At 50.0% G+C, this 26,954-nt stretch overlaps 1 protein-coding gene across 2 annotated transcripts; it reads right to left on the bottom strand.

Annotated features, from left to right (window-relative positions):
* Nucleotides 1-26,754, bottom strand: CDHR2 (cadherin related family member 2). 2 transcript variants are annotated; one of them, XM_036241028.1, is made up of 31 exons: nucleotides 26,703-26,754; nucleotides 26,354-26,425; nucleotides 21,319-21,458; nucleotides 21,111-21,164; nucleotides 19,555-19,644; nucleotides 17,631-17,720; nucleotides 16,901-17,026; nucleotides 16,671-16,817; nucleotides 16,512-16,587; nucleotides 16,297-16,412; nucleotides 15,949-16,182; nucleotides 14,839-14,994; nucleotides 14,594-14,755; nucleotides 14,238-14,299; nucleotides 13,772-14,015; nucleotides 11,589-11,828; nucleotides 9,195-9,264; nucleotides 8,430-9,035; nucleotides 7,576-7,647; nucleotides 7,128-7,177; nucleotides 5,468-5,619; nucleotides 5,209-5,317; nucleotides 5,028-5,116; nucleotides 4,528-4,596; nucleotides 4,343-4,420; nucleotides 4,188-4,248; nucleotides 3,972-4,096; nucleotides 3,326-3,439; nucleotides 3,164-3,244; nucleotides 2,823-2,880; nucleotides 1-135 (listed from the first exon to the last, which is right to left on the bottom strand). In XM_036241028.1, exons 1-31 carry the CDS (start codon nucleotides 26,752-26,754, stop codon nucleotides 1-3), a joined length of 3,930 nt encoding a protein of 1,309 aa, XP_036096921.1. The 2 variants fall into 2 exon arrangements, with proteins under 2 accessions (XP_036096921.1, XP_036096922.1); XM_036241029.1 differs by having other exon boundaries at nucleotides 19,555-19,646; nucleotides 21,116-21,164.
* Between the last annotated feature and the right edge of the window lie 200 nt (nucleotides 26,755-26,954).

Genomic DNA, 26,954 nt, shown 5'->3' with positions numbered 1-26,954 from the left:
TCACAGGTCCGTGGTATCCAGGCCAGCGTTGGTGAAGGACAGCGCCTGCTGCTGCCCACCTGTGTCCGCCTTCCTTCCTGACAGCACCACGCTCAGGGGCTCTGCATGTGGCCTCATCGGACTGTGCAGGGGCTCCTTCTGTAGGGGGACGAAGGAGAAGTGTGAAGGGCAGGGGCAAGATGGGGTGATATCTCCAAGCCCTAAGGAAGTGGGTGGGCCTCCAAGCCCACACAACCAGATGGCTCCTTGGCTGGAGTCCCACCCTGCTCCTCTTGGGGTCTCAGTTCTCTGGCTGTGTACTGGAGGTGACAATGGCCACTGGAGGTATAGATGGGCTCAAGTGAAGGGGTGAACACGGGGGGACTATTCTGGCCTTTGCCCCATCTACAGACACAGCAGCACTTTGGTGTTCTGCCCAGTCCTGAATAATGCCAGGCCCTGGATCCTGCACCAAGAAGCCAGTCCAGCACATTTCCTGCCACCTGCACCCCACAGCAGGCACCATGCTGGGGGCACAGTCTGTCCATTACCTGAAGTACCCATAGGAATCCCCTGAGGGAGGAATTATGTGCCCCATTTTGCAGATGTGGAAACTGAAGCTTGGAGGGCTTTCATGGCTAGGGAGGGGCAGAGCAGGATTTGTGCCCCTAGTCTTGCTGGCTCTAAAGTTTGTCCACAGCACAACACTGTCTCTGGTTCAATCTGACATTTTCTGCAGGCCTCAGAGCAAGATGTTGCAACAAAGTTTCACCCTGTTCATTGTGGTGCACACTCACACATTTCCCTGTCTTTTCTTTCCCCTCCCCAAGTGACATGCTGCAAACACACACACACAAACACACACAATCACACACACTTCACAAGTGAACCCTTCAGTGGACCAGCCTGCCCTCAGGTTCAGCTACTCCACAGCAGAGACACCACAGGGCAGATCCCCACCACCAGTACTGTCCCTAGGTCACGCCAAGGGCTTTTTCAGATTAGGGCTGTTTGGGTCCCTGGTAAACAGTGGAACATCTGAGGGGCCCCAGGTCAGGCTAAACATTACTGTGCTCCCTGGAGCCCTTGTCACCTACCTCCCACAGGAGGTGTTGGCACGATGCAGCCTGGGAAAATGCTACCTGGCCCTGGAGACAGAAGACCTGAGTTCTAGTCTGCACTCGCCTTGCAAGCTTTCTGATCTTGGGCAAGTCAGCACCCCTCCCTGGCCTCAGTTGCTTTAAAAGGTAGGATTGAATGACCCCTCAGGTTTCTCATACCTCTACACGAACACAGAGGTCTTGGGGGAGTCAGGGCACCAGGAATCTGAGGGAAACGGCCTTCCACTCTGTTACCCACTCAGCCAAGGGAGAACAGGGACAGCCAGTTCCCAAGAAGGCTTCATGGCCTCCTGGGCCTGCCTACTGCTACAGGAGAGGGGTGGGACCTCGGACAGCTTCCGGAAATATAATGACCTCCTGCCATCCCTGGACAGTCTTAGCTTCTCCTGGCTTTGAAGGCTCTCAGTGACCTGGCCCCCTCCCTCTCCAGATTATTCAGAGATCTCTACCTTTCCCAGCCCACAGGTCCAACCCCATTGCTGAGGCCCCTGGGGCCCCTTCAGTCCCTTCTGGGGTTCATCCTTGGCCTCAACTGGGAGCCACCTGTCTGGCCACCAGCTCTGGCAGGCAAGACTGTTTTCTTCTGCCTCAGTTACCCCCAAACATGTTCATTGGAGTTTCCGACTCAAACTGTCTTCATCCAGAGATGAGCTGTTTACCAGAGACCTCCCCCATTGCCCGGTGGCCTGGATTGCCATCTATGACCCCCATCCTTGGGGTCCCATTTGGAGGCCTCCATGTTACAGCCAGGATCCTATGCAACATTCTGGTATTGTAGTGCCCACGAGAGGCTTTGGTTGACCAAGTCCTTCCATGTAAGGCATCATCAAAGAAAATTAAGTACTGAAGGAAGAATGGGGACCCTCAGAGGGCATGGCATAGCTGAGGGTAGGACCCAGAGGGCAGTGGATACATAACTTCCCAGACATACACACACAGAACTGCAGACTATTAAAGCTCAGTGGGCCTTTGAGCTCCTACTCCAGTGGTGGTTTTCAAAGTGGGAAGGAGAGATGGTAGTTCCTTCCGGTTCTGGTGCCCCACCCCTCCAGGAAGAAGACCCATCACCCACCCCTCTCATGCTTCTCAATCCTGCCTGCACATGAGAATCCCAGGAGCTCTAACAACACGTTCATGCCAGGCCCACCGCAGCCATCGGATCAGAGTCCCTGGGCTGTGACCCCCTATTTCTAAAGAGCTCCCCGTGTGATTCCAAGCAGTAGCCCAGGCTGTGTGAATTCTTGAGCTAATAGAACCAGCTAACCTGTTAAATAAATGATAGTACTATTGTTTCTTTAAGCCTACCTTCTCTCCTTTGCTAGGTTATATTCACCTCCAGATCTCTCCCCCCAACACACACCCTGTCAGCTCTTATATAAGGGATATAAAGGCAGGGAACCAGATATCTTAGCACTTGATTTCTGCCGGGTAGCTTTTATACCCACTCTTATTTCATCCTCACAACAGCCCTACATGGTTGGTGTTCTGATCCCCATTTACAGGTGATAAAACAAAACCAGAGAGAGAAGTCACCCACCCAGGGTCACAGTGAATAATAGAGGAGCAAGGATTGAACCCCATTCCAAAGTCATAAGGTGTCCCAGGGCCTGGAGCAGACATGCCCAAGTCAGCAGCAGGTCCTTCAGCTCTGTCCTGAACCTCATCCCTTCAGAGAAGGACCCCAAGTTAAATCCCCAGACAACAACCCATCCCCCATCTTGCCTTGATTTGCTGTTTGTTCTTTTCCAGGTCCACAGAGTTGTCATCCAGGGAGTTGAGGCTATGGGGGAGATGATGGAATTCAGTTAGTTGGCCAGCTCAGTCCTCCTTGTCTATGGTCAGGAACCACCACTGCCTATACCACCTTCTCTAGCACACCACCACCACCACCATCATCACCACCACCACCATCACCACCACCTCCTCTACCACCATCACAATCACCACTACCACCTCTATCACCACTACCATCATCATCACTCCCATCTTCACCACCATCACCACCACCACCAGCACCATCACTACAACCACCAACCAGCATGGCTGTAAGCAGCACTACTCACCTGAGATGGTCCAGGTCACTGGAGGAGGATTGGGACTCAAAGCCTAGGTCCTTGGTGGGGAGGTTCAGCATGGGATTGGCCCTGAAAAGAAGGCCTAGTCCAGCTGCCATGTGCCTCAGCCACCCCATGGGGCCTCTTACCCATCCTTCGAGCCCCACTCACCGCTCAGTAGTGTACATGTTAGTCCCAGGGATGGCAGAAGCTGAAGGCATCACCCCCGCTGCTGTTTTCCGGGCCTCCTTGGCAGCCTTTATAGCCCTAAGTTTCCGGTGGTAGCTGTGGGAAGTCAGGACAGGGGTCACTACCTACTGTGTGCCCAGTGCAGGCCGTGGGAATGTGACTTCACAACAACCTTGGCAGGTAAGAGTATTCACTCCATTTTGCAGAGTACAAGTAATAGCCAGAGAAAGGAAAGTGTTTGCCAAAGGCCACACAGTTGACTAGAGGCAAGGCCTAGAATCAAACCCAGTGTGGCTGCTGACTGCAAATATATTGGAAAAGAAAAAAGAAACAGCATTTATTAAATGCATTTTATGTGCCAGACATCTTGCTGGGCATGAGATGCACATTGCTTCCTTGAGGGCTTTGAGGAATCCAATGTCACGCCCATTCTGCAGATGAGAAAACTAAGACTCAGGGAGAGGAGGTGACCTACCCAAGATGTCACAACAGGTCAATGGGGATTGAATACAGATATACCTGACGCCTAAACCCAAGCTCTTTTTACTCCCATCCCTGCCCCCGCCCCAAAGGCTGCTGAGCAGATGGGAGAGGTGGGGCTGGAGACACAGGATGATGGAAACAGCACCTCTTCCGGGTACACACGAGGGCCATGATCATGATCACAATAACCAGCAGCAAAGCCACTCCCAATCCTATGATGACACTACTGAGCAGCTTGGGCAGGTCTGACTCCTGGCTCTGCTGGGAACCCTGGAGAAAGAGTGTGAGGGAGGCTCTGGGGTCGACATACATACCCCACCCCACCCCACTCCCCCATTACTTTCTTCCTGCTGTCACTCACCAGCACCACCAGCCCCAACTGCAGCAGCTGTGTCAGTGAGTCCTGGTCATCCCGGATCATCCTATCCACAAAGCTCCACTCAGGCCCAAGGGACACTGGCATCCCCCAGGCTTCCTAGTCACCCTCCTGCCCACCCCAAGGGCAGCCCCACTCACACACTCAGCTCATCAATTGTCAGGGCTGATCCATTAGAGAAGACAAAGTAAGCATCAAGGTAGGAACGGCCTCGGGCCCTGGAATGGGGCCGGGGTGGAGAGATAACAACAGTCTAGAATCACCCAGCAGGCCCCTCCTGCTGTTTCTCTTCCTCACCCCAACCACTGGGCCTGCAGGCACTCACCGAGCTGTGGATTCTATGTCCTTAATGTCCACAATGTAGACAGTAGTCCTGGTCGCCTGGGCAAGAGCCCTGCAAAGGGAGCAGATGTCATAGGGGTTTTGGGTAGGGGCCTTAAACCAGGCCTGTGGCCAAGGCTCTGCCAGTGGACTTAGGAATTATGTGAATTAGCTCCACTGGCTAAGCAGGTAGCATCTCTGTGCAAATCGACAAGGAAGCCCTTCCTCTGGGGTTGGGTTTACAGCTCAGCAAGCGGAGTGCCCTTGTGTGGTACACAGCCTTGTCAACTGTGCACAACAGCCCTATTGAGGTTTTCCCTGCCCAGCCAACCATAGGCTTCTGGGGACATGCAGAAAGGAAGTGCAGGTATAAGGTCAAAGACAGGAACAAGATACAGTGAATCTGGGACAGGGTTGAGAGACATTTCATCCCGGTCTTATCAGGGACCAGGCTCACAGGCCATGTTCTTCCCCACAGCCCCCTTCCAGGCTCCCCAGACCTACGCCTTAATCTCCTTTGTGCTGGCGCCCACCTCCTCCTTGCTCGTGGAGAACTGCAACCTCACACGGTAACTCTGATCCACAGTGAAGATCTACAGGAGGAGGGCATGGGAGAAGATGAGGCACAGAGGACCCGGGGGCTGGCAGAGGGCACCAGATCCTGGAGGCAGGGCCCATTGCTCACATTCAGGGTGATTTTGGCTTCCTGGGCAGGACCCACTGAAGGTTTGTCCTGGGCCTGGACTGTCACTTGGTAGGTACCTTGGAGAGTGGAATCAAGGCTTGTCACTAGCCTATGAAAAGTAAGAGGGCACAAATCAGCCTTGGAACTCAAGGTGGAGTCCTCTGGAACCCACTTGTATACTTCCAAGAAAGGGGAACTCACTGCCTTGAGGTCCCCTGTGGGTTCCCCCCACCCCAATCCAGGGTCTTCCCGAAGTTACTCAATGTTGCCAATGAACACGGCAGCCTCTGGGGAGGTGGAGACCCTGAAGAAGCCCTGGAAAGGGATCACGGCCCCATCCTTAGTGATGAAATCCACTTGGAGGATGGAGAACAGGATGTCCCCGTTGCTCCCTGAGTCATTGTCTCTGGCCTGGGAGAAAGAGTGGACAATATCTGTGGGCCAGGCCAGGGACCCTTCCATCCCCAGCAGGAATCTGAGACAAGGGTGACCTGGAAGACTGATCTGCAAAATCTCTATCAGCCTTCCACAGACCACTTCAACTGAGCAAATGCTTTAAACAAATTCAGGTTCCAGCAAGGCCCTAACCCAACAGATTACCACCCAAAGTCCCTTTCATGTGGACTCCTGCCCTGCCCCCCCCCCCCTTTGCCACACACATACTAGCACAGGGACACTCAGATTTTCTGAGCACCTACTGTGTGCCAGGCTCCTTCCCTGGGAGCCCTCGTTTCAGTGCTTACTGGCGTGAGTATGAATTCCCCTAATGGACCATGAAAGGACTGAGGGAGAGGGCACAAATATTTTTATTCATTCTAGTGCCTTTTAAAGAAAAGTATAGCTCACACACAGAACCATGAATCCACTGATGTCACTATTCAAAGCCTTGACCAGACTCATGACATTGGAAGGCAGTTGGCTGTGACTGGAAAACTGAATGTTTAAGGCTTGAAAGAACCTAGAAAGGGAGAATTACTATCCCCATTTTCTGGGAAGAAACTGAGGCTCCAAGAGAGACCCTGTCCTACCAAAGACTCAGCTCTACGTGGGGCAGGCCAGGGCACCTCCTATGCCCACACCCTTTTCAGAGCACAGTGAGCGGCACCCAGACACTACCCTGGGTTAGAGGTCACTGCCAGAAACTGCAAGCTTTTTGTCTAGGAGAGAAACTGAGTTCCAGAAAGGCCTGGGGGCTCCCCAGGTCGGTAAGAGGCCCAGCCTGGCTCAGGCCCCAAAGTATACGGAAGGCCTCACCCCTCTTGGCATAGCCACCACTCTAATAAACCCAACTGCATCCAACACCATAAAGAATTGAGTCTTGCCCTGGCCAGTTTTCTCAGTGGTTAGAGCATCAGCCCTCAGAACAAAGAGTCATGGGTTCGATTGCCAGTCAAGGGCACGTAACTAGGTTGCAGGTTCCATCCCCAGCCCTAGTTGGGGTCATGCAGGAGGCAACCAGCCGATGTGTCTTTCACATCAATGTTTCTCCCTCCCTCACACTCTATCTAGAAATCAATGGAAAAAAATATCCTCATGTGAGGATTTAAATAAACATACATACATACATACATACATAAAGGAATTATTATGTTGCTCTGGAAATTATTTAACTACAAGGAACTTGTTTAACATACAGTTGATTTCTCTATAATACTCAAGAATCCTAGTGTAGGGAGACAAATCTAGCCTGCAAGTGGTTTTTATGGTCATGAAATTTTTATGAATACTAATTTAACAATGAATGAAGTTTAATCATGTCAATTAGGCAGGTGTTCATTTCCATTCTGGGGTTTTGTTGAAGTCAATAAATTTCCTTTCCAGTGTTAAAACATTTGAGGGGGCAGCTCAAAGACCTCAAGGCCTTGGCCCTGTGTCTCCTGGGCCAATGTGACTGACAAAGTCTAGAGCCAAGAACTTACCCGGACAAAAGCCACCTGTTGGCCTGGCATCACAAGTTCTGGGATGATCACTACAAGTGTGGATAGGAAGGGGTCAGTGGGGTCAGAGCCAGTGCCCATCTGGCCTAGTGCTGACCATGAGCTTAGCTCATCCCCCCAAACCCACCCTCAACCTCTCTACCACCAGAAACTCCCATAACAACTGCCCCTGAGCCCCTAGTTAGCAGGTCATCCATCTCGCATCGTACAGATGGAGAAACTCAGACCCAGACAAGGAGGGCCTGGTTCAGGGTCCGATATGAGTTGGGGAAGAGATGGGGTAAACACTCAGGTCTCCCATCCTGTTGGAACCTTGGGGGAGAGGCAGGATTGGAGGCCTTTCTGAGGGCCCACCTGGGGCCTCAGGAGGGTCTATGGGAGTTGCCCAAAGGTAGTCCTGGTGGTGGGGAGAGAAAGGGTTGCTGCTTACCAAAAGTCTTATTCTCAGGCAGAAAATAGGGTGCATTGTCATTTATGTCCTCGATGGTTATGGGGAGGTTTCCTAGAAACAAGGTTGGCTGGCTCTGGTCTCTGGGCAAAGGCCTCGCCCGGAAAGCCATGCTCCCAGCAGCCTCCCTCCCATGCATCACCCATGCTCAGTCCCCTCCCCTGCTCCTGACCTGGAATGCCCACTCAGTCTCCTCTGGCCTTTGCGGGAGGAACTATCCTTCTCAGACCTCAGAGAGGGTAAGCACCTTATCCAAGGACACACAGCCAGAGCATTGGGCCAGGATTTAACCCAACCCAGGTACATGTCACCCAACCACATTATACTGACACTTACCAGCTGTGTAAGCTAGGTTATTGAACTGCCCGCTCTGTGCCTCAGTTTCCTCATCTATAAAATTGTATAGAGATCACCCACCTCATGGGTTGTGTGGGAATGAAATAAAGAAATCTTACAGATGACTGGCATAGCCCTTGGCTAAAGTAAGAACTCAGTATATGCCAGCTATTATTTTGCTACTTGGGTCAGACAAGTACATGTCTGACACTGAAGTGTGCTCTGTCCTTTACACCACCTCTCACAAAATGATAGCAATTAAATATTTGCTGTGTGCCAAGCACTGTGCTAAACACTTTACATGCATGTTCTTGTTTTATGTGCACAGCCAACCTACTATTCAACTCCACCTGACAGTTGGGAAAAATGAGGCTTGGAAAGGTGTCACAGCTGGTAAGAGCTGGAGCCAGGATATGGACCTAGACCTTGCAGGTACCAGCCCAGGGCTCTTTCCCATGGTGCCTATGTTGTAGCTTGCCAAGCATGCTGGGCCACCTCACCATTGTCACTGTAGGCCTGGAAGCGGGGGTCCGTTGTGAGGTCATAGGCCCGCACAACCAGTGTGACCAGGTCACAGGTCTCATAGTCGATGGCCTCACTCTGATTGATGAGTACAGAGCCATTGGCCAGTACAGAGAACCAGCCATGGCACAGGCTGCCTACGTCGGCCCCAGCCTTGGTACAGATGACGTTCACAAGCTGCACCTCCAGCTGGGCATCAGTATCCACATCCCAGGCGACCACCTCAGCCACTAGGCCGTGCTGCGAGCCATTCTCAGCCACACGGATGCCCCGAAGCGAGGCTGGGCTTAGTGTGGGTGGCTCATCGTTAACGTCCTCCACAGGCACGAAGATTCCTGCTGTGGCCTCAGCCCCCTGGGGATCTGGGTTCTCAGCACTCACTGTCAGATTGAAGGAGGCCTGGGTCTCATAGTCCAGGCTCACGTCTGGGGGCAGCCAGAGGCGTCCCTCAGCCCTCCCAAATCCCAGCACCAAGCTTCGGAGCATGAAGTTGTTGGCACCGTTCCCTGAGAGGCTGAAGCTGATGCGGTTGTTAGCTTCTGTCTGGTCTGCATCCCAGGCCTTCACTACGCCCACCAGCACGCCTGTGGATGAGGGGCAGAGCTCAGAGGGACCCCTGGCTTGGCCACTGGAGGCATCTCCTGCTCTCTCCTCCCTCGGGTGTTTTATTCCCTCCCTGGGAGGGGTCATATACCACACTGGGCACCAGCCCCCATGCCCAGCCTGGCCCAGAGAGGACTTACCTGGGTCCCTCTCCCTCACCAGGAAGATGTAGTGGGACTGGTTGAAGATGGGCAGATTATCATTGATATCCTGCAGACAGGGGCAGTTCTCAGTCCAGGGACTTCAGGAGCCCCCAAAGCTTAGCCTCCCCAGAGCCAGTCTGAGAATCCAACACTTCCTCCAGCCCGAGGCCCAGACATGGTCGCCTCAGACAGCACTGCCTACTGCACAGATGAGGAAATAGCCTTTGAGAGGATAGAACTAGCTCAGGCCTCACACCTGGGTTCAGAGGCCTGTGGTGGGACCTCTGAGGTTGATTATACACTTTCAGGGATCCCCACCTCCTCTCTGCTTCTCTGACCACAGCTCAGAGCTGTCTTAGATCCTGTCTTCTGGAAGGATGGTTCCGAGTCCCCATCTGTGTTTGACTCCCATCTCTGATTTATTGTGTTGGCATCAACACCACTGTTTCCACAAAGGCCCTGCAGCCAGAGCTTTCCCTGGTTCCCTCTTTCCTCCTGTCTCTCCTGCCCTCAGCCGAGCCCACAACACTTGACATTCCTCTGTACTGAGGCAGGACTGAAACCCGGTCCTGCCCTCCTGTGCTCACTGTCTTCTGTTCTCGCCCTCCCTCTCCAGCCCTGGCCACCCCATACACAGCATGGCCACGTTGTCGAAGCATACAGCCAACTCCGCCTGCTACTTTCACCTCGACACTGGGGTGTGCTGGGGGTGCCCTTGGCTTTCCAGCCCTCCCCTAGGCAGCCTACAGACATGTGCATTTGCTTTCAGCTTTTTCTTTTTTTAATCCTCACCTGAGGATATTTTTCCACTGATTTTTCAGGTAGAGTGGGAGGGAGGGAGATACGGAGGGAGGGAGGGAAGGAGGGAGGGGGGGAGAGAGAGAGAGAGAGAGAGAGAGAAACATCTATATGAGAGAGACACATCATCAACTGGTCACCTTCCCGCAGGACCCCGACCAGGGCTGGGTATCGAACTGCAACCAAGGTATGTGCCCTTGATCAGAATCGGACCCGTGACTCTTTGGTCCAGAGGCCGATGCTTTAACAGCTAAGCCAAACTAGCCAGGGCACTTTCAGCTTTTTCTAAACAACGATAGAATAGACATCTTTAAAAACAAAGCCTTGTCCGACCGGTGTGGCTCAGTGGTTGAGCGTCGACCCGTGCACCAAGAAGTCGCTGGTTTGATTCCCGGTGGTCAGGGCACACGCCCAGGTTGTAGGCCCAATCCCCAGTGGAGGGCATGCAGGAGGAGGCCAATCATTGTTCCCTCTCATGGATGTTTCTGTCTCTCTCTCCCTTTCATTTCCTCTCTCTGTAAAACCAGTAAAAAAGGGGAAAAAAATTTTTTTTAATTTTTTTTTATCCTCACCTGAGGACATTTTTATATTTTTTTGTTCAAATAGAGTGGGAGGAAGAGAGAGAGAGAAACATTGACATGAAAGGGACACATCGAGTGGCTGCCACCCGCACGACCAGCCAGAGCCAGGGACAAACTGCAACCGAGGTACGTGCCCTTAGCGGGAACCAAACCAGGGTCTCCCTGGACCGCAGGCCGACGCTCTAACCGCTGAGCCAAAACGGCCAGGGCGAAAAAAATTTTTTTTAAAACAAAGCCCCACCTCCTGCCTTAACTAGATATATGTTCCGACGGTGATTTCCTAAAAACGGTGTGACTGGCTCAATGCACATGGCCAGCCGCCTTCTCGAGGCCTTCCTAACTCGCAGGAGTGGCTAAGAGCACAGCTGTGAGTCAAATCCGGCTCCACCTCTGCCTCTCGTGTGACTTTGTCCTCTCTGGGCCTCAATGTCTTCATCAGGAAAATGACTTGTGGGCTGGGAGCAGCCCTAGTGCCAGACAGACTGGGTTCAAAATCCCATTCTGAGGCCCTGGGCAAGCTACTCTATCTCTGGGTGCCTCGTTTTCTTGATCAATAAAATGGCAATAACCATTGCTACCTTGCAGGGGCAGGTGTGCTTTAGACATTATAAATGATGACTTTCACCCCTTCTCTTTGCCCTTCAATGGTGGTGGGAAATAGGAGGGATTCAGGTAGATTTGTTAATGATAATTAGAGTTAATATTTACTGAGTGCCTTCTATGGGTCAAGCACTCTTCAAAACACTTTGATTTGTTAACTCACTTTATGCTAGTTTCAGCCCCATTTTACAGATGAGGAACTTTAGGGCACAGAGAGCTTGAGTAATTGCCTAGAGCCACACAGCCAGGGAGCCAGGATTCTAACCCATCAGACTGGTTCCAGAACTCTCTGACCCACCATACCACAAAGGGCAGAAATGTACTCAAGCTGGGGGGAGCTGGCAATCTGTTTGGGAGCTCCCCGATATAGGGCCCATCCTGACCCCCTGCCCCTGGCTGAGCCAGGCCTTACCTCCACAGTGATGGTGACGTTGACCTCAGTGCTGAGGACAGGCACGCCACAATCAGCCACACGCACAGTCAGCACAATTCGGCCCTCCAGGGCAGGGTCGATGGCCTCTCTGTCCAGGGGCCCCATGTTTCTGAGAAGCCCTGTGTCAGGGTCCACTGAGAAGTTGTGGCGGTATGGACTGGGCAGCAGGCTGAAGTACAGACGGCTGTTGTTGGTGCCTGGCTGGTCGTCATCATGAGCCTGTACAGATAAGCAGCACTGGACATCAGCTCTCAGGTACTGCCCAGTCCCCCCGTCTCACCTCTGCAGCCTGACCTCCCCTCCAGCGCTGGCCCATGAGGGCAGTGATTGGGTCTGAAGCCAATGGGATGCTGGACAATCTCCCAGCCTGTTTCCTATCTAAAAGGATCAGATCAAGCTTGCAAGAGCTTCTGAGACAGTCATTCATTCATCTCACAAGTGTCTACTGTGTACCTACAAGATGCTGACACTGTTCTAGGCACTAGGAATATAGCCAGGATCAAGACAGTTCCCTTATAGCGCTGATAATCTAGTGGGGAGGGAGTTATGAGGAAAGTATATTATAGACATTCAAAGTTTTAAAAAATACACAAAATAAGTGTGAAATCAACAAGATTCTGATTTTCTCACAATGACTGTATGATCCTGTCCTGCTAGGGTTCTGAACACATGCTTGACTTGCCTTTGGGGTGATCCAGCACATAAAGTACTACAGGTTCTTCCCTGCCACTGGGCCTTTGTACATGCTGTCCCCTCACCTTGAATGCCCTTTACACCTTTGCTGCCTGACTCCAGGCCAGGCTGATGCCTCCCCTGGGCCTCCATGATCCCTGTGTTACCTTCAACATAGCATAAGTGACACCTTTGGGTTACTGTCCAGTACCTTCCTTTAACTGAGAGTCAGTCACCTGAGGGCAGAATTACTGTTGATTAACCTCAGAAAATCTGGGGTCCAGCTAAGGTCCTGGTGCTTAGTAGGTGCTCAACAAATGTGGTTTTGAATCCAGAATTGGGCTACTCTGACTTGGAACCAATTCTTTCCCCTTTCTCCCTTCCCAGCCTCCATCTTCAGCTCTTTCATTTCAATTCCGTTAGAATCTTATTTATTAAATACCTCCTGTGTAGGCAACCAGAGATGATTTTTCCCAAAGCCTGACTCCATCTATTCATCCCTCAACACTCTGAACTCAGGCCAGCTACTGCACCAAGTGCTTCTCCGGGTTCACACTAAGCATCATGGTTACAGCAGCAGATCTGACATGCTTCTGCCCAAGGAGCTCACAGACCAGAGTGAGAAGCATCGAGGAACAGGGAAAAAAGGCTCAGGTTTCAGGGCAAAGATGTCTGACCTCCAGCCCAGCATTGCTTTTATTGGCTATGCAACAACAACAAAAAAGTCACCTAATCTCCTTAAGCCTCGGTTTTCTTCTTCTGTGAAATGGGGACCATTAGAGCATCTGTTTCACATGTGGGTCAGGAGATCAGGGATGGGAACATGCTTTGGAAACCACAAAGCCCCAGAAAGATGGGAGGGCTCCATGGCCACGTGTGTTATTATTATGACCTGGTTACCCACTTCTCACAAGACCCCCTTTCAGATGGCTCAGGGGAGAAGCCTCCCTTAGGTGTTTCTCTAGGGCCAGTATTTTATCTCATAGATTCAATGAACCCAGCCATTGATCTCATTTCCTTTTTTGCTTTGGCCATTAGGAAGCTCAGAACTGAATTTTCAGCCCACTCCTAGTAACTGTGTGGTTCTGGGTTCTAGATCTACCTTTGTGCCCTTTAACAATAACATTCATATTTTCTCTCTTTATTCCTTCCACACTTGTATCTTATTTCTTAATCTAAGCCTCCTCAAATCCTTTTTGGAATAAGTCAGGGGCCTGAATAAAAAAGAACAATATATTTTTGAGGGCTTACTCTGTTCCAGGCTTTGTGCCAAGCACTCTACATACATTATCTCATTATCCCCTAGTGACCTTGGGAATAAGTATGATTGCCCTTATATTCTGAAGGGGAAACAGAGGCCCAGAGAAGCTGAGTAATTTCCTCATGGCCACACAACAAAGCCCGATGCCAGCCAAAGGCCTGCATGACCCCAAAGCCAGGCTTGGTGCACTTTCCCCTGTCCCACCCACCAGGTCCAGGCTGGCTTGTACCTGGATGGTCACAGAGACATTGCCCTCCTCCTCCTGGACAAAGATGTTGTAGGAGCCACTGATCACTGGCTTGTTGTCATTGATGTCCAGCAGGTGGATCTGCAGTGTGGTGGAGGACGACAGGTTCCCGCCGTCAGTGGCCTGCAGCGTGAGGTAGTACACGGCCTGCTTCTCCCGGTCCAGCAGCTCCTTGTTTGCCACCGTCACGATCCCTGAGTCTGGATCCACCTTAAAGATATCTGCCCTGTGCAGGGTGGCCAGATTGAGCAAATAAAAAGATAGGATGCCCACTTAAATTTGAAGTTCAACTAAGCAACAAAAAATATTGTACCACATCTCATGGAATATTTGCAGCCTATTTATACTAAAAAAATTATCCATTGCTTATCTGAAATTGCAATGTAACTGAGTGTCTTATATTTTATTTGGCTGCCCTGCACAGCCCCTGCCCACCCTGACCCCTTACCCATTCCCTGGAAGCAGGCTGTAGGTGATGCGGCCCCCCTCACCCGTGTCTGGGTCAAAGGCCTGTGAGGCAGAAAGAGAGATGATGGCACAATGTTCAGGAGTGATGGCACTCACTGCCAATTACACACTTGATGGGAATTGGGCTTCCTGCTTCCTGACACGAAGGGAGAACCCCCAACACAGATTCACACTAGACACCCCCACACAAACACGCACCACACATACTCACACATACATTCACACTTGCAGAGACCCAAAGGCATCAGCTGATATGGAGACTTGGGCAGGGCCACCGTCCCGGGTCTGTCCTCTGTGTCTCACAGCCTTGGCCCAGCCCTGTCCCCCCTCACTTACATGAATGCTGTTGGTCACCACAAAGCCAACTTCACTGTGCTCAAAGACACTGAGGTTGTACACACTCTGAGGGAATGTAGGTCTATGGTCATTAATGTCTCTAAGGTGGATGGTCACCAAGGCAATGGAGAAGTTCCTACTGACTGAGTCAGTGGCCACAACCTGAGGACAGGAAAGGAGGCAGCAGCATTGGGACCAGAGCGCCCCATGGCCTGGGCTCCCCAGTGCCCCAGAACAGCCCTCACCTGCACAAGCATCACCGTCTGCTTCTCATAGTCCACCAGCAATGGGTCCCTCACCAACACCTGCACGTCAGCTGAGCCTGCTGCCTTCTCAGGGGAGATGCTGAAGGCTGCAGCATCAGGGCCCCCCAGGGACAGCAGGAAGGTGCCATTGCTGCCCTGTAGGGGTGGGCTGTATAGTAAGGACCCCACCCCTCGCAACACAACCACTCACACCTTTCCCCAAGTCCTGGCTTCACGTTTCTGCCTTAGGAAACCCTGCCCACTGAGGTCCCATGAGAGAGAGGCTCTCAAAAAACTGAGGCATGAGGGCCCTTGGAGACTGGGCTGGTCACTAGTCCTTGGAAATGTAGGTTCATCAGAAGACTTCCATAGGCTCTGTGGGCCCCAGAGATGGAGCCCAGACACACACCAATCCCATGAAGCATTGCACTGAGCCTTCCATACCAGCCACCATTCACCTCCACCACCCATACCAAAACCAACACAACCAATACCCAGCATCATCCCATTACTCACACTCCCTCCACTCCACTAAATGCCAACCACCACCAACTCAACACATCCACCCAGCTACCACCATCCAATATTACCCTCCATTCCACATCTTGTACCAACTCAATACCACCAAATACAACCAAACATTATCCATAGCTATTTATCACTCAGTACCACCCAAGTCCCCCACTACTCAGTATCACCCTTCACTGAAGAACACCCTGCAACTTAACACTCATCAGACCACTCTATGCTCAATACTGCATACATCCCCAAATATCCAGTACTATCACAACACACATCAACTTCAACCCCCATCCCCACCCTCTCCTCAATACTACCAACCTCCATTCAATTACCTTTTTGTTCACCAATACCTAGCATTGCCTTGAGCACAAGACTACCCACCAGCGTACTATCCCCCAACATTTCCAAATATCACCAAACAATTCTGATTTTCACCACAACTCATATGATTGACACCACCATCATCTATCACTCACCCCCACCACGCACTGGGGTACTTTGGCTCTACAAGTTACTCTGTACCTCCCTCCCCCAGCCATCTCTCATGGTCCCCTCTGCCCATGCCGCCCGTCATCTGGGTGCACTTGCCTTGTCTGGGTCGTAGACCACCATGGTGAGGTCATCGATGGGGATGCGGGTGGAAGAGTGCTCATCCACAGAGCCAGTGAAGTTGACTTGGGCTTCTTGGGGTGTGAAGATGCAGTTTGGGAGACTGCAGTTGAAAAACTCAGGTTTGTGGTCATTGATGTCTGTCACCCTCAGTGTGACCCATATGCTCACCTTGGCCTCCTGCCCATAGATGTTGAGGTTCACCTCCGTGGCCTGAGAGCAGATCAGAGGTCAGAGGTCAGAAAACCATTGCTCAGAGAGAGCTGAGTTCAAAGGTCAGAGGTTAGGGAGGGGTGGTAGAATGGGGGTGATGAATCCTTCACTCACCGTGACCTGTACCTGCACCTCCTCATCCTCCTCCAACAGCTGCTCACGGTCCAGGGAACCACTGACCCTGATCACCCCATCTGGCCCAATGTCAAACCAGCCAGGTCTTGTGGAGTCTGGCAAGAGGCAGCAGGATTAGCTGCTTCCAGTGGTTTTGATGAACCCCTACCCCTTCTTTTACCCCATCCCCAGCCTGGAGCCACCCTTGTTCTCACTGGAGATGATGTAGGTCACCCTGTCATTGATGCCTTTGTCTCTATCCACAGCTTCCACCTTCAGCACTGAGGTTCCCTGCAAGAAGGCATGATCAGTGGCCCAGACCCTTTCTCCATCTCTCATCTCCACCCAGACCCCATCCTGGGTCCCTGGCACACCTCGGGTACATCTTCAGCCACAGAGGCCGTGTACAACTCCCTGACAAACTGAGGGTCCAGGTCTGGCTTGTCGACCACAGAGATGGACAGGAAGACAGATGGGGAACACTGGATGATGAAGCTCTTGTTGTACATGCCTCCTGAGTCCTGTGAAGAGACAGGCCCCGCAATAATCAAGGGGTCACAGTCCCAGTACCCCAGCCCCCACCTGTGCCTACATCCCCACTCACACAGGCCTTCAGCTTCAGCTGATAGAAGGCACTCTTGTTGTTGTAGCTGAGGCTGCCATTGAGAATGATGGAGCCATTGGACAGGATTCTGAAGAGGTACTTGCTGTCTTCAGTGCTTGGGATGACCTAAGGCAGAGCTCAATCAGGCCAAGCTCTGAAAGCCCTGCTCTGAGAGACCTGCAGTTGAATACATTGACCAGCCCTTCAACTGTCTAGGTCACTTAACTTCTCTGAGCCTCAGTTTCTGAGCCTTGGCTCCTTCTGGGATGTGGGCTCAGATATTTGCCTCAGTGGGTTAAAAAAGAGGGTCAGACAAGCTAAGATATGTGCCAGGCAGGTAGTGGGCACTCATACACAGGAGCTACAACCAGCAAATCTATCTTCATGAGAACTGGGATCACACCCCTATGGTCTGCGTGAACTTGAACAAGAACCTGGACCCCTCTGAGCCTTGATTTCCTCTACTAGGTGGTGTGACACAGATTCAGTAAAGACCCAAACAGTTCCCAGGGCAAGAGGGTGGAAAGAAGGGTTCTGTCCACAGTAGGTACCCTACTTATGCTTCTGGACCAAGTGAAGTCCGAAGGGTGCCACCAGAAGGCTCGAGGACCTGAGCTGGCCCACTGACCAGCCACCATCTTCACCAAGCCCTCAAGGTCCCTGACCGTTGTGTGGGAGAGGCTGCCCCTGGTGGTCGTGAGGGGCGGTGGGACCACACTCCCGCACTCACCTCCTCTATGGAGTATACCACGACGCCTGCAGGCCCTGTGTCTTTGTCCATGGCCAGCACTGAGAACACCAGGGAGCCGACTGGCAGGGTCTGTAACAAAGGACTCATCACCTGTGAGTTCCAATCCATCTCCTTCATGCCTGAGTGTATCACATTTCCTCTCTGACCTTCAATGTCCCCAACTGTCCCACAAGATAATGACAGCACCATCCAGGGCCTGGAACCCAATGTTCCACAAATGTTCCCTTTTCCTTCCCATCTGGGCTGGGCCTCTGGAGGCAGCTGGAGTGGCAAGAAACAACAGTCCCCACTCCACTCCTCCTCTCCCCATGCAGCCTCCCCACCACTTGAGTTCACTTCTGATTTTCCGTAATGGTTCCAGAACCTAGGACGTGTCACTCCCCTGATCAGACATCTCTGCAGGCTCTCTACAGCCTACAGTTGTAGTAGGTTCCAGGAAGCACCTTGCAGAGCTAGAAGGTTCGTTTAACAGGCCTTTGCTGCCTAGGACCTGGCCTTGCAATTCTTGTCCACATCCTTACTATTTCCACATAGTGACCAAAGAAATCCTTGAAAATTGTGACTCAGACTACATTGCTCTTGTGCTAAAAACACAATGGTTCCCCCATTCCATTCAGAATCGGTCTATGCTGTCTTCATTGCCCTCTATGGTTAGGCCACTACCCACCTCTCTGACCTCTCCTCCCCCTCACTCTCTACTCTCCTTTCACACTGGCTTCCTGGCTATGCCTAGAACACTCCATGCTTATTCCCATCTCAGAACCTTTGCATCTGCTGTCCCCCTGCCTGGAGCATCTTTCTCTGGAGCATTCTATAGCCAGCTTCTTCTTGCCATGTAGTTCTCTGCTCAGATGTCACTTACTCAGAGAAGTCTTTCGTGGCTGCTCAACCTAAAGCAGCCCCCTCCCCAATCACCTTCTCTCACGTAGTCCTGTTTTATGAGCTTCATGAAGCTTTACACCATTTGAAATAATCCTGCTTATTTAATGTTTCCTTTATTAGTGTCTAACTACTGGGGGTGGGCAACCAGGTCTGTCTTGTTCACCAGATATCTTCAGCACCGAGGAGAGCGTCTGGCACGTAGTTGGTGCTCCCTCAGAGCCTGTCTGGACCTCATCATCTTCATTCATGTTTGGTGTTGCATGGAGACCTAACCTCATGGATCTTCAAAGCCACATGGTAATGAATATTCAGGAGTGGTGTTGTTTGCTGCTCAAGGACCCCTGGGAAACCTCTTCCCACCTATGCATTTCAAATGAGGCTGCTTCCCCTTACTAGAGGGGAAGGCCTATGATGCAGACCTAGCCAATCAAAACATTCCATACCCACATGACCCAAAATGGGCCAATGAGAGTCAGCCCTGGGGTTTGGGTTGGGACCACTGAGAAAGAGACAGTCTGTGTTGAAGTTGCAAAGCTGATGGGATGTGACCCTGGAGCTGCTAAGGACACTTTTATCACCACAAGGAAGAATTGCTCCCTACCCTCAGGTGGAGGCAAAAAGAGAAGCAGAGCCAAGAGGTAGAGAGAAATCTCTTCCTGATGGTATGGTTTGACTAACCTGGATCCATATATGCTTGAATCTAGATGTGCCTCTAAATTTTTCAGATACATTAAAAAAAAACAACAACAACAACAAACAAACAAAAAAACCTCAACTCCTGTTTTTCTTTTTATAATTGAAAGAATTCCAATTCAGTCTGATTAATTACCAAATGCTGCTGTACCTATTGTTCATGGGGCTGCATCCACCCTATAGACTTGGCTCCTGCAGCCACTCACTCCTAGCAGATGCCCTTCCCACTCTTGGATGCCCTGTTGGCTGTCTCTGGTTTTTCCCACTCTGAGAAGAGCCTCTAGGATACCTGTCTCCCACACATATAGCCTGTTAAGGCAGATGTTACCTCATCGATGTTGGTGGAGAAACCGGTGTTCTGGAAAACAGGTGCGTTGTCATTTCTGTCTTCCACAATCACCTGAAATTCCTTCTGCACCTGTGAGGAGAAAAAAAGCCCAGGTAAGCTGAAAAAATGTGGGCTCCTGAGAAAACAAAGTGAGGAGTATCGGGACAAGAGAGCAAGTTGACACAGTTTCTCAGGTAGGCAATGTTTGGGGTAATCTTTTATTTGATACAATTTTAAATGCCAGAAAATTTGCAAGTATAGTACACAGAACTCCCCATACCCTTCATCCAGGTTTGCCCATTGTTTGATTTCTCTCTCTCTTCATTTTTACTAAACCATTTGAGTGTAAATTGCAGACATCATTAGGTCACTTTTAAAAAGTCTAAAATGTGTCTATTACAAGAATATTCATTTTAGCGTTGTTTGCCATCATGTAAAGCTGTAGACAACCTTAATGTCTGTCAGAACAGACCAGCTAAAGCACCATGTTTGGTCTCCATGTTGTAAGTCTCTCTACTCCATAGAGACAGTAAAGAGATGAGGACTCGAGCACAGACCACGCAATGGGCTCCAAAGCTGATAGTTTAGTGGGCAAGGTAGTTCAAGACAGTGGGATCCCACGTGGGTTTCAGAAAATGCACAAAAAACCACCTTTCTTCTGTGGATGCACATATGTACGTGAACACTTGGGGGTCAGTATGAAAGAACACAGTGATGGTGGACACTTTAGGTGGGGGTGGGCTGGGAGGGTTGGCTGAGGGACTTGACCTTTATCTGCAGTTTTTGAGATGTTTATAAAAAGAATGTATTCATAAATATCCAAGTCATTGAAATAATTTTTTTAAATGGGTGGGGTTTGGGGAATATGTTATAAAGGCAAATCCTCAACTGTCACAGACACACAACACTGTGGCATTTAGAAATATGAGCATCAATACGAACACATTAAACCAAAGGAGTTGAAGGTGATCATCTCAGAGGAATTGGGTAAGGAGGTATTTGGTATTTGTTTTTTTATTAATATGTACATTAATTAATAATATAATTAGTTATGTTTATAATATAAACAATGTTTAATATAATTAAAATAAATGAATAATAAATATAAAATATTTGTAATATTGCATAACATAGACAAATATGCTTTTCATAAAAATAAATATTCAAGCTCTGGCTGGTTTGGCTCAGCAGTTAGGATGTTGGCCCGCAGACCAGAGAGTCCTGGGTTCGGTTCCTGCTAGGGGCACGTGCCTTGGTTACGGTTCGTTCCCGGCCCTGGTTGGGGTCATGCCGGTGGCGGCCAGTCAATGTGTCTCTCTCACATCAATGTTTCTCTCTCTCTCTTCCTCCCTCTCTCCCTCCTGCTCTGTCTGAAAATAAATGCAAAAATGTACTCAGGTGAGGATAAAAAATAATAATAATAAACATTCAATTCTTTTTGTTAACTGGGGATCTCTCTGCTTGTTTAAGGCAGGGGGCACAGTCAGGAGTGAGCCCCAGTCCCCTGATCTCTGATCCCTGGACCACCTGCCCATCCATACCCCATGCCAACTCACTGGATCGTTGTGACCGTCGCTCACGGAGATGGTAACTGTGAACCAGTAGTCTGTCTGCAGCAAGAGGAGAGAATGGACCCAAGGTTAGCACTGACTCAAGGTGAGAGCACAGCCAAGGCACCCACCACTGGGACCCTAGCTCCCAGGGCCCTCCTTGTCTCCCTGCCCCCTTCACGGGCCTTCCCCTTCAGGGGCCACTGCCTTTTACCTCATAGTCTAGAGGGCTGGCCAGCCTCACTTCCCCAGTAGTGTTGATGACATTGAAGAAGTAGGCTTTGGGGCCAGTAATCCCATAGGTCAGAGGGTCCTGGTCCGGGTCCTCGGCTACCAACCAGAAGGCCTCAGAACCTGGGGACGGCACAGGGAATGTCCAGGATCCATAGCCACCTCTTGCATGACTGGCCAAGCTGCCCACAAGGCTGGGCTAGGGGGCCAATTTCTCTGCACCCAAGGCTTCGACTCTTGTGGTCATGGGCATCAAGTTTGGTGGTTATTACTCAGCACCCAATTACAGGCCTTTTGATCACAGAATCCTGCTCTCCTTTGGGGGAATGACCCCAACGGCACTGGACTCAGTAGAATGGGCTATTACCCAGTCATCTCCCCTTCCCTGGCCCAGTCTCAGGACCTGCCCTCCTGGAATTCCTTGAGACAAGACCAAAGATGGTTGGAGTCAAGGCATCTAGCTGCAACAGCTAAATGCATCCTAGGGTGGGGGGCTGCTGAAGATCCTCTGGAGGTGCCTGGGTCTTTTCTAAGTCTTCCCTTCACCCTGGGAGCTTGCCCAGAACCTGCCAGGACACTCTTCTTAAGTGAGCATCTGCTCCTGGTCTCCCAGGAGCCCTGGCTCTTTCACTGCATCCCCAGAGAGCACAGATCCATCAAACTCATACCTGCTCCCCAGCCTCATCTCCTTTATCCCATCCACCTCCAGCACCAGAACTTCCTCTCTCCTCAACCACCCCTTTCATTGTTGGACAGCTGGTCATTAGCAAGGGCTTTCTCCATTTTCTCAAAATGTATTTCCCTAGAGCTCCCACCCATGGGTCCAGCCTGCACGATTTTTGTCTTCGCACCAATGCAGTCATAAAATATAATTTTAATATATTTTTCTGGGCCCACGAAGGCAAAAATTCCACAACAGTCACATGCAGCCATGGGGCCCAGCGCCTTGTCTGAGGGTCTCAGAGAACCTGCCCACCTCCTCTTGCCCATGGCAGCCCTTCAGGGACAGGCTTGGCAGCGCACCCCAAGTCTGCTTTTCTTTGATCAAACAGTCCCAGCTCCTTCAACAACTCCTTGGAAAACGTGGTCACTGTCCCTCCCCATCAAGCCCCCTTCCTCCAAGAAGACAACCTGGCCAATGTTCTGCTAAAATGATGTCGAAGTCTACATTATGTTTCCTGGGGTGCACACAGTCAATTTAATCACTGCTTTTACCAGCCTATGTGGCTCAGTGGTTGAGCATTGACCCATGCACCAAGAGGTCGTTGGTTCGATTCCCAGTCAGGGCACATGCCCAGGTTGTGGGCCTGATCCCCACGGGCGGGCATATAGGATGCGGCCAATCAATGTTCTCTCTCATCGATGTTTCTATCTCTCTCTCCCTCTCCCTTTCTCTCTCTCTAAAACCAATAACAAAAAAAATATTTAATCACTGCTTTTTTTGAGGGGGGGCACTCTGTGTTAAGTGATTAGCTCAGTTATAAATTATATCCTGATTCAGAAATGTCAAAATGCAAGCAGGTGTGGCCCTTACATCTAAGAAAAAACAGGAGGTGGTAGGTGTGTAAATCTTTATCTGTATACACTTGTCCATGGGCATAGAAAGATGTATCGGGGAGGAAACTGCTTTTTGAAACATCTGCCTGAAAAAAAATTAAGTGTAACAAATAAATCAATAAGAGCTACAATAATAAAATACATAGAGTAGATCTTTGTATATTAAGAATTATATGTTTGTCACTAAACTCAACTTGACATTTAAAATACCATAATTCAGAAGAGGTGGTCGTGGGGGAGAGATAAATCACAGAACTTATATGCATGTGTGCATGAACAATGGGCATGGACAACAAAGCTGGGGACAGGGCAGGGAGGGAGGGTGAGGGAGGAATCAGTGGGGGGAAAAAGGAGAAACATCTGTAACAAAAATAAATTAATTAATTTAAAAATAAATAAATAAAATAAAATAAAATACTATAATTCTAGATTTTTTTTAAAAGTCTATCTGACAACATTAAACTATTGCACAGCCCTGGCCGTCCAAACTTTGGCTCAGCGGTTGGAGTGTTGGCCTGCAGACCAGAGAGTCCTGGGTTCGGTTCCCACCAGGGGCACGTACCAAAAAACAAACAAACAAACAAAAAACTATTGCAGTGTTAGTGTCAGGAACACTGGTTTTGTGTAGGGAGGAAGGACGGGAGTGACTAGAAGGGGCAGAAGAGAGGCCTGAGTCCTGATCCAGCAGTGGTTCTGTGTGAATGCAGTGTGCTTTTCTGTACATATATCACACAAGCATCCCCCGCTTTTCCAAAGTTTGCCTTATGCCACTTCAGTTTTATGAAAGACCTACATTAGTACCTGTTTTTGCTAACCAAAAGAAATCCGAGGATGATTTTCACTTTTATGAAAAAAAAAGGCAAAAAGCAACAATGGCGTTCAGCGTCGGTTTATCAGCAGCCGTTGCAGAGGCAGCGCGCACCCCACAGCAGAGGCCCCGCGAGCTCCTTCCTGGGACCCACACTCGGCGTCTCAGCGTCAGGCCCCACAGCTGTGAACTGTGTCTGAGCAGCCACACCTCATCTCAATTTATTGTGTATCCATTAGTAAGAGGTGTTCTAAGGCATCAGAAAAGCCTAAGAGAGTTGGTAAGGGTGTTATGCCTCGTATAAAACTGAACATAATTTCGTGTTTTGATCATGATAATGAAATAAAGACATTGCACATGCATTGGATTTGGGGTCTGGGAATGCTCAGAAAAATTTCCGTATAAACTAATGATAATTGTTTCTTTGCTTAATGCCATTTCAGCTTAGGAAAGGTTTCATAGCAACACTCTACTTTTGGATAGTGGGGGAAATCTGTACTTCAAAATAAAAAGCCTAAATAACATTTCTTTAAAAATCTGACTGGAAATGCTTTCACAATGCAAGAGAGCTGTAGACTTCATCTCAGGAAGGAGGAAATTATCCTTTGGTTTAGAGCAGCCATGTGCTTATAAAAGAGCAAAAGATCCTCATCTGGTCTGGCTGAAAAGGAGGGAGGTGTGCTGCTCCCAACAATAAAGTAAGTAGCTTCCAGGGAGTCTGCAGGGGCAGAGCATGCAGGAGTCACGGGCTGGGGAGGGGAGGAGGCAGGCAGGAGGCAGGCAGGAGGCAGGGAGCCCGACCCAGAGTACACATTCCCTTGATGACAGTGAATAGTGGCTTCCTGCAATCATCCCCTCCCTTCTCCCCAAACCTTCAGTAAAGGCTGGAGCTGGCCAGGGAGAAGGAGGAAGGAACAATAGTTAAGCCACAACCACTAAAAGAAGATACACAAGAGCAGCCTCTGAAACTGGGATGGGGACTCAAGCTGTTTAATTTAGACTTTAAAGGATTGGTTACCCTGGAGAACAGAGATCTTGACGGCATTTGGGTTAATTATATTTGTGACATTTGTTTGAAGCTGTGTGTGTGTTTAAATGTGACCAAACAACTATGAAAATATATGTAAATATCATTACTATGTATATGTTACTTCTCTGTTTTACAAAGAACATTCATAAATATTAAATAGTTTAACCTCAGTCCAGTCCTCCAGGGAAGATTGTGTCATCTCGGAGTGTAATGAATGAGACTATCACCTTCCTCATCCTGGGCTCTAAACCTTTGCTAATATAACACTTAATAGACTTTCCTGTCCTGGCAACCACATCCAAACAGATGTGGCCTTTATGGCTACAATGCCCATCCCCCATCCTTTCCTCCTGTACCTATAACCAGGCTTTTGAATCCCAGGATAGATTCTGGGTAGACCTCTGATGCAGTCTTTTGCTTCATCTAGTAGCTTTAGCTACCTGGGATCCCAATTCTGATTCTCCTGACTGTAAAATGTCCCTCAATATCCACACACCCTTTCTCTCAGACTCATGGAGCCCTGGATTTTTAGCACAGCACATAGCCAACCAGAATAAAGACCACATTTCTCAGGTTCCTTTGCAGCTAGGTGTGAGCATGTGACAAAGTTGTAGCCATTGAGATGTGAGCAGAAGTAACGTGGAAAATCTGAAGCTTGTCCGATGAGAAAGGGAGGAACCCCCTGAGCCCTTTCTCCTCCAGCTGGTTAGAATGGGGTGTAACATGAGCCACCTTAGACCATGTAGATGAGGGCCAAACCCTAGGGAAGGCAGAGCAGGAACATCCTGATGGAACAGAGCCTTCAACAGCCCTGGCCTTGCAGCCCCAGACCACTTTGTCATAGAATAATAACTCCTAACCTTGCTAACACCTCTGTTTTGGGTCATTATGCACAGCTGACCCTAAATCCTTATGAATACAGTCATCAATCATTTTTGCTTCCCCACACCATATCCTACCCACTGGGGATGTAGTATCCAGCCCTTATGGCTTCATCTGAAACAATGTTTCCAAATGTCATTCATTCCTGTACACTGCCACAATCCTTACCATATCCACGTCTCATTATTTATGACCCTTCTTTTAATCAATTTACTATTTCATGTCAATGCATTTATTTTAAAAACAAGCATTAGATTGCTACTGTAAATGGAAAACCCATCTTATTTGCTGTAGATACAAGGTAACTCTACAAAAGCCACAAGAGCAAAACGAAGGTGTTAACATCTGGCCAGATGTGGTGAGGGGCTCTGAACCTTAAGCCTGCTCTCTGTTTGAAAAAAAAAAGCAGGGATGGAAGGAAATTAGCCATTGTAAGAGGTGTAAGAGGAATAATGGGACCAATGGATACTTTCTCTTTGGGGAAACCCGAAAGACAAAAAGAGATGGGAAGCAGGAGGACCATTCTTATGTGAGTCTGGATCATGCGATGCTGTGTGAGGACCCTTTACCCAAATGCTGAAGAGGCTAAAACAAATTTCTGGAACAAACTCACTTCAGATCACCTTTGCCCATGACATGCCCTGGAGCTGCAGGATGAGGAGCAAGCCCACCTGGGAGCCCCCAGGACCCTCTTGTGGGTAAGGGCTCGGCCCAATCTGGACATAGGAGATGGCTACTCACCCACAGGTAGGTCCTCGGGCAGGGTCACTACCGTCATGTTGGATAGGAATGTAGGAGCCACATTGGCTGCCACTGTAGGAACATAAGAGTACTGAAATATCTGAACACCCCTGTGAAGACTGAACCCCTATCTGGCCCCGTGGGTACCCACACCAGTCCTGCTGGCCAATCTTTAGTCCAGCTCACCCGCCTGGGTCTGGATTCCTCCCCAAACTTCCCCAGGGCAGCCAGCCAGAGGGTTGGGTCATAAAAGCTGGTGTTTACTGATGAGGGAGCCCCTCCCTTCTGGAGGGTTCTGCCGAGGGTCCTCAGGTTCGTGCTGCTCTGGCAGGGAAGGGGAGACACCCACCAGACATAACAAGGGAAGGAAGTAGTAGGCAGTACAGCCATGTCCTCGCCATCACATCTGGAGGGTCCTGCAAGAATAGGCATCATGGAAGAGGCACCCGTACCCAGGCCTTCTTCCTGAAGTAGACCCCCATCTGACCCAGGCCCACCCATCATCATCATTCAGTGGTTCTCCCCAGATCACTATCACCCTCTGCCCATTTTCCAGATGTTCCAGGGTAAGAGGGAGTCACAGGGAACCAAAGGGGAGAGC

The sequence above is a fragment of the Molossus molossus genome, unplaced genomic scaffold, assembly GCF_014108415.1.
Source record: "Molossus molossus isolate mMolMol1 unplaced genomic scaffold, mMolMol1.p scaffold_m16_p_4, whole genome shotgun sequence".
Lineage (NCBI taxonomy): Eukaryota > Metazoa > Chordata > Mammalia > Chiroptera > Molossidae > Molossus > Molossus molossus.
Note: the sequence above shows the minus strand (reverse complement) of the source record. Positions and strands in the feature narration are given on the sequence as shown.

What these genes read in the sequence shown, in the direction of transcription:
- CDHR2 (XM_036241028.1), bottom strand. Translation starts at nt 26,754, where the DNA reads ATGGCGAGGACATGGCTGTACTGCCTACTACTTCCTTCCCTTGTTATG. An exon ending in TGGCTGAAGATGTACCCGAG is followed by an intron (nt 16,588 to 16,670) that starts GTGTGCCAGGGA and finishes GCCTTCTTGCAG; the next exon opens with GGAACCTCAGTGCTGAAGGT. An exon ending in AGGTGCAGGTACAGGTCACG is followed by an intron (nt 16,183 to 16,296) that starts GTGAGTGAAGGA and finishes ATCTGCTCTCAG; the next exon opens with GCCACGGAGGTGAACCTCAA.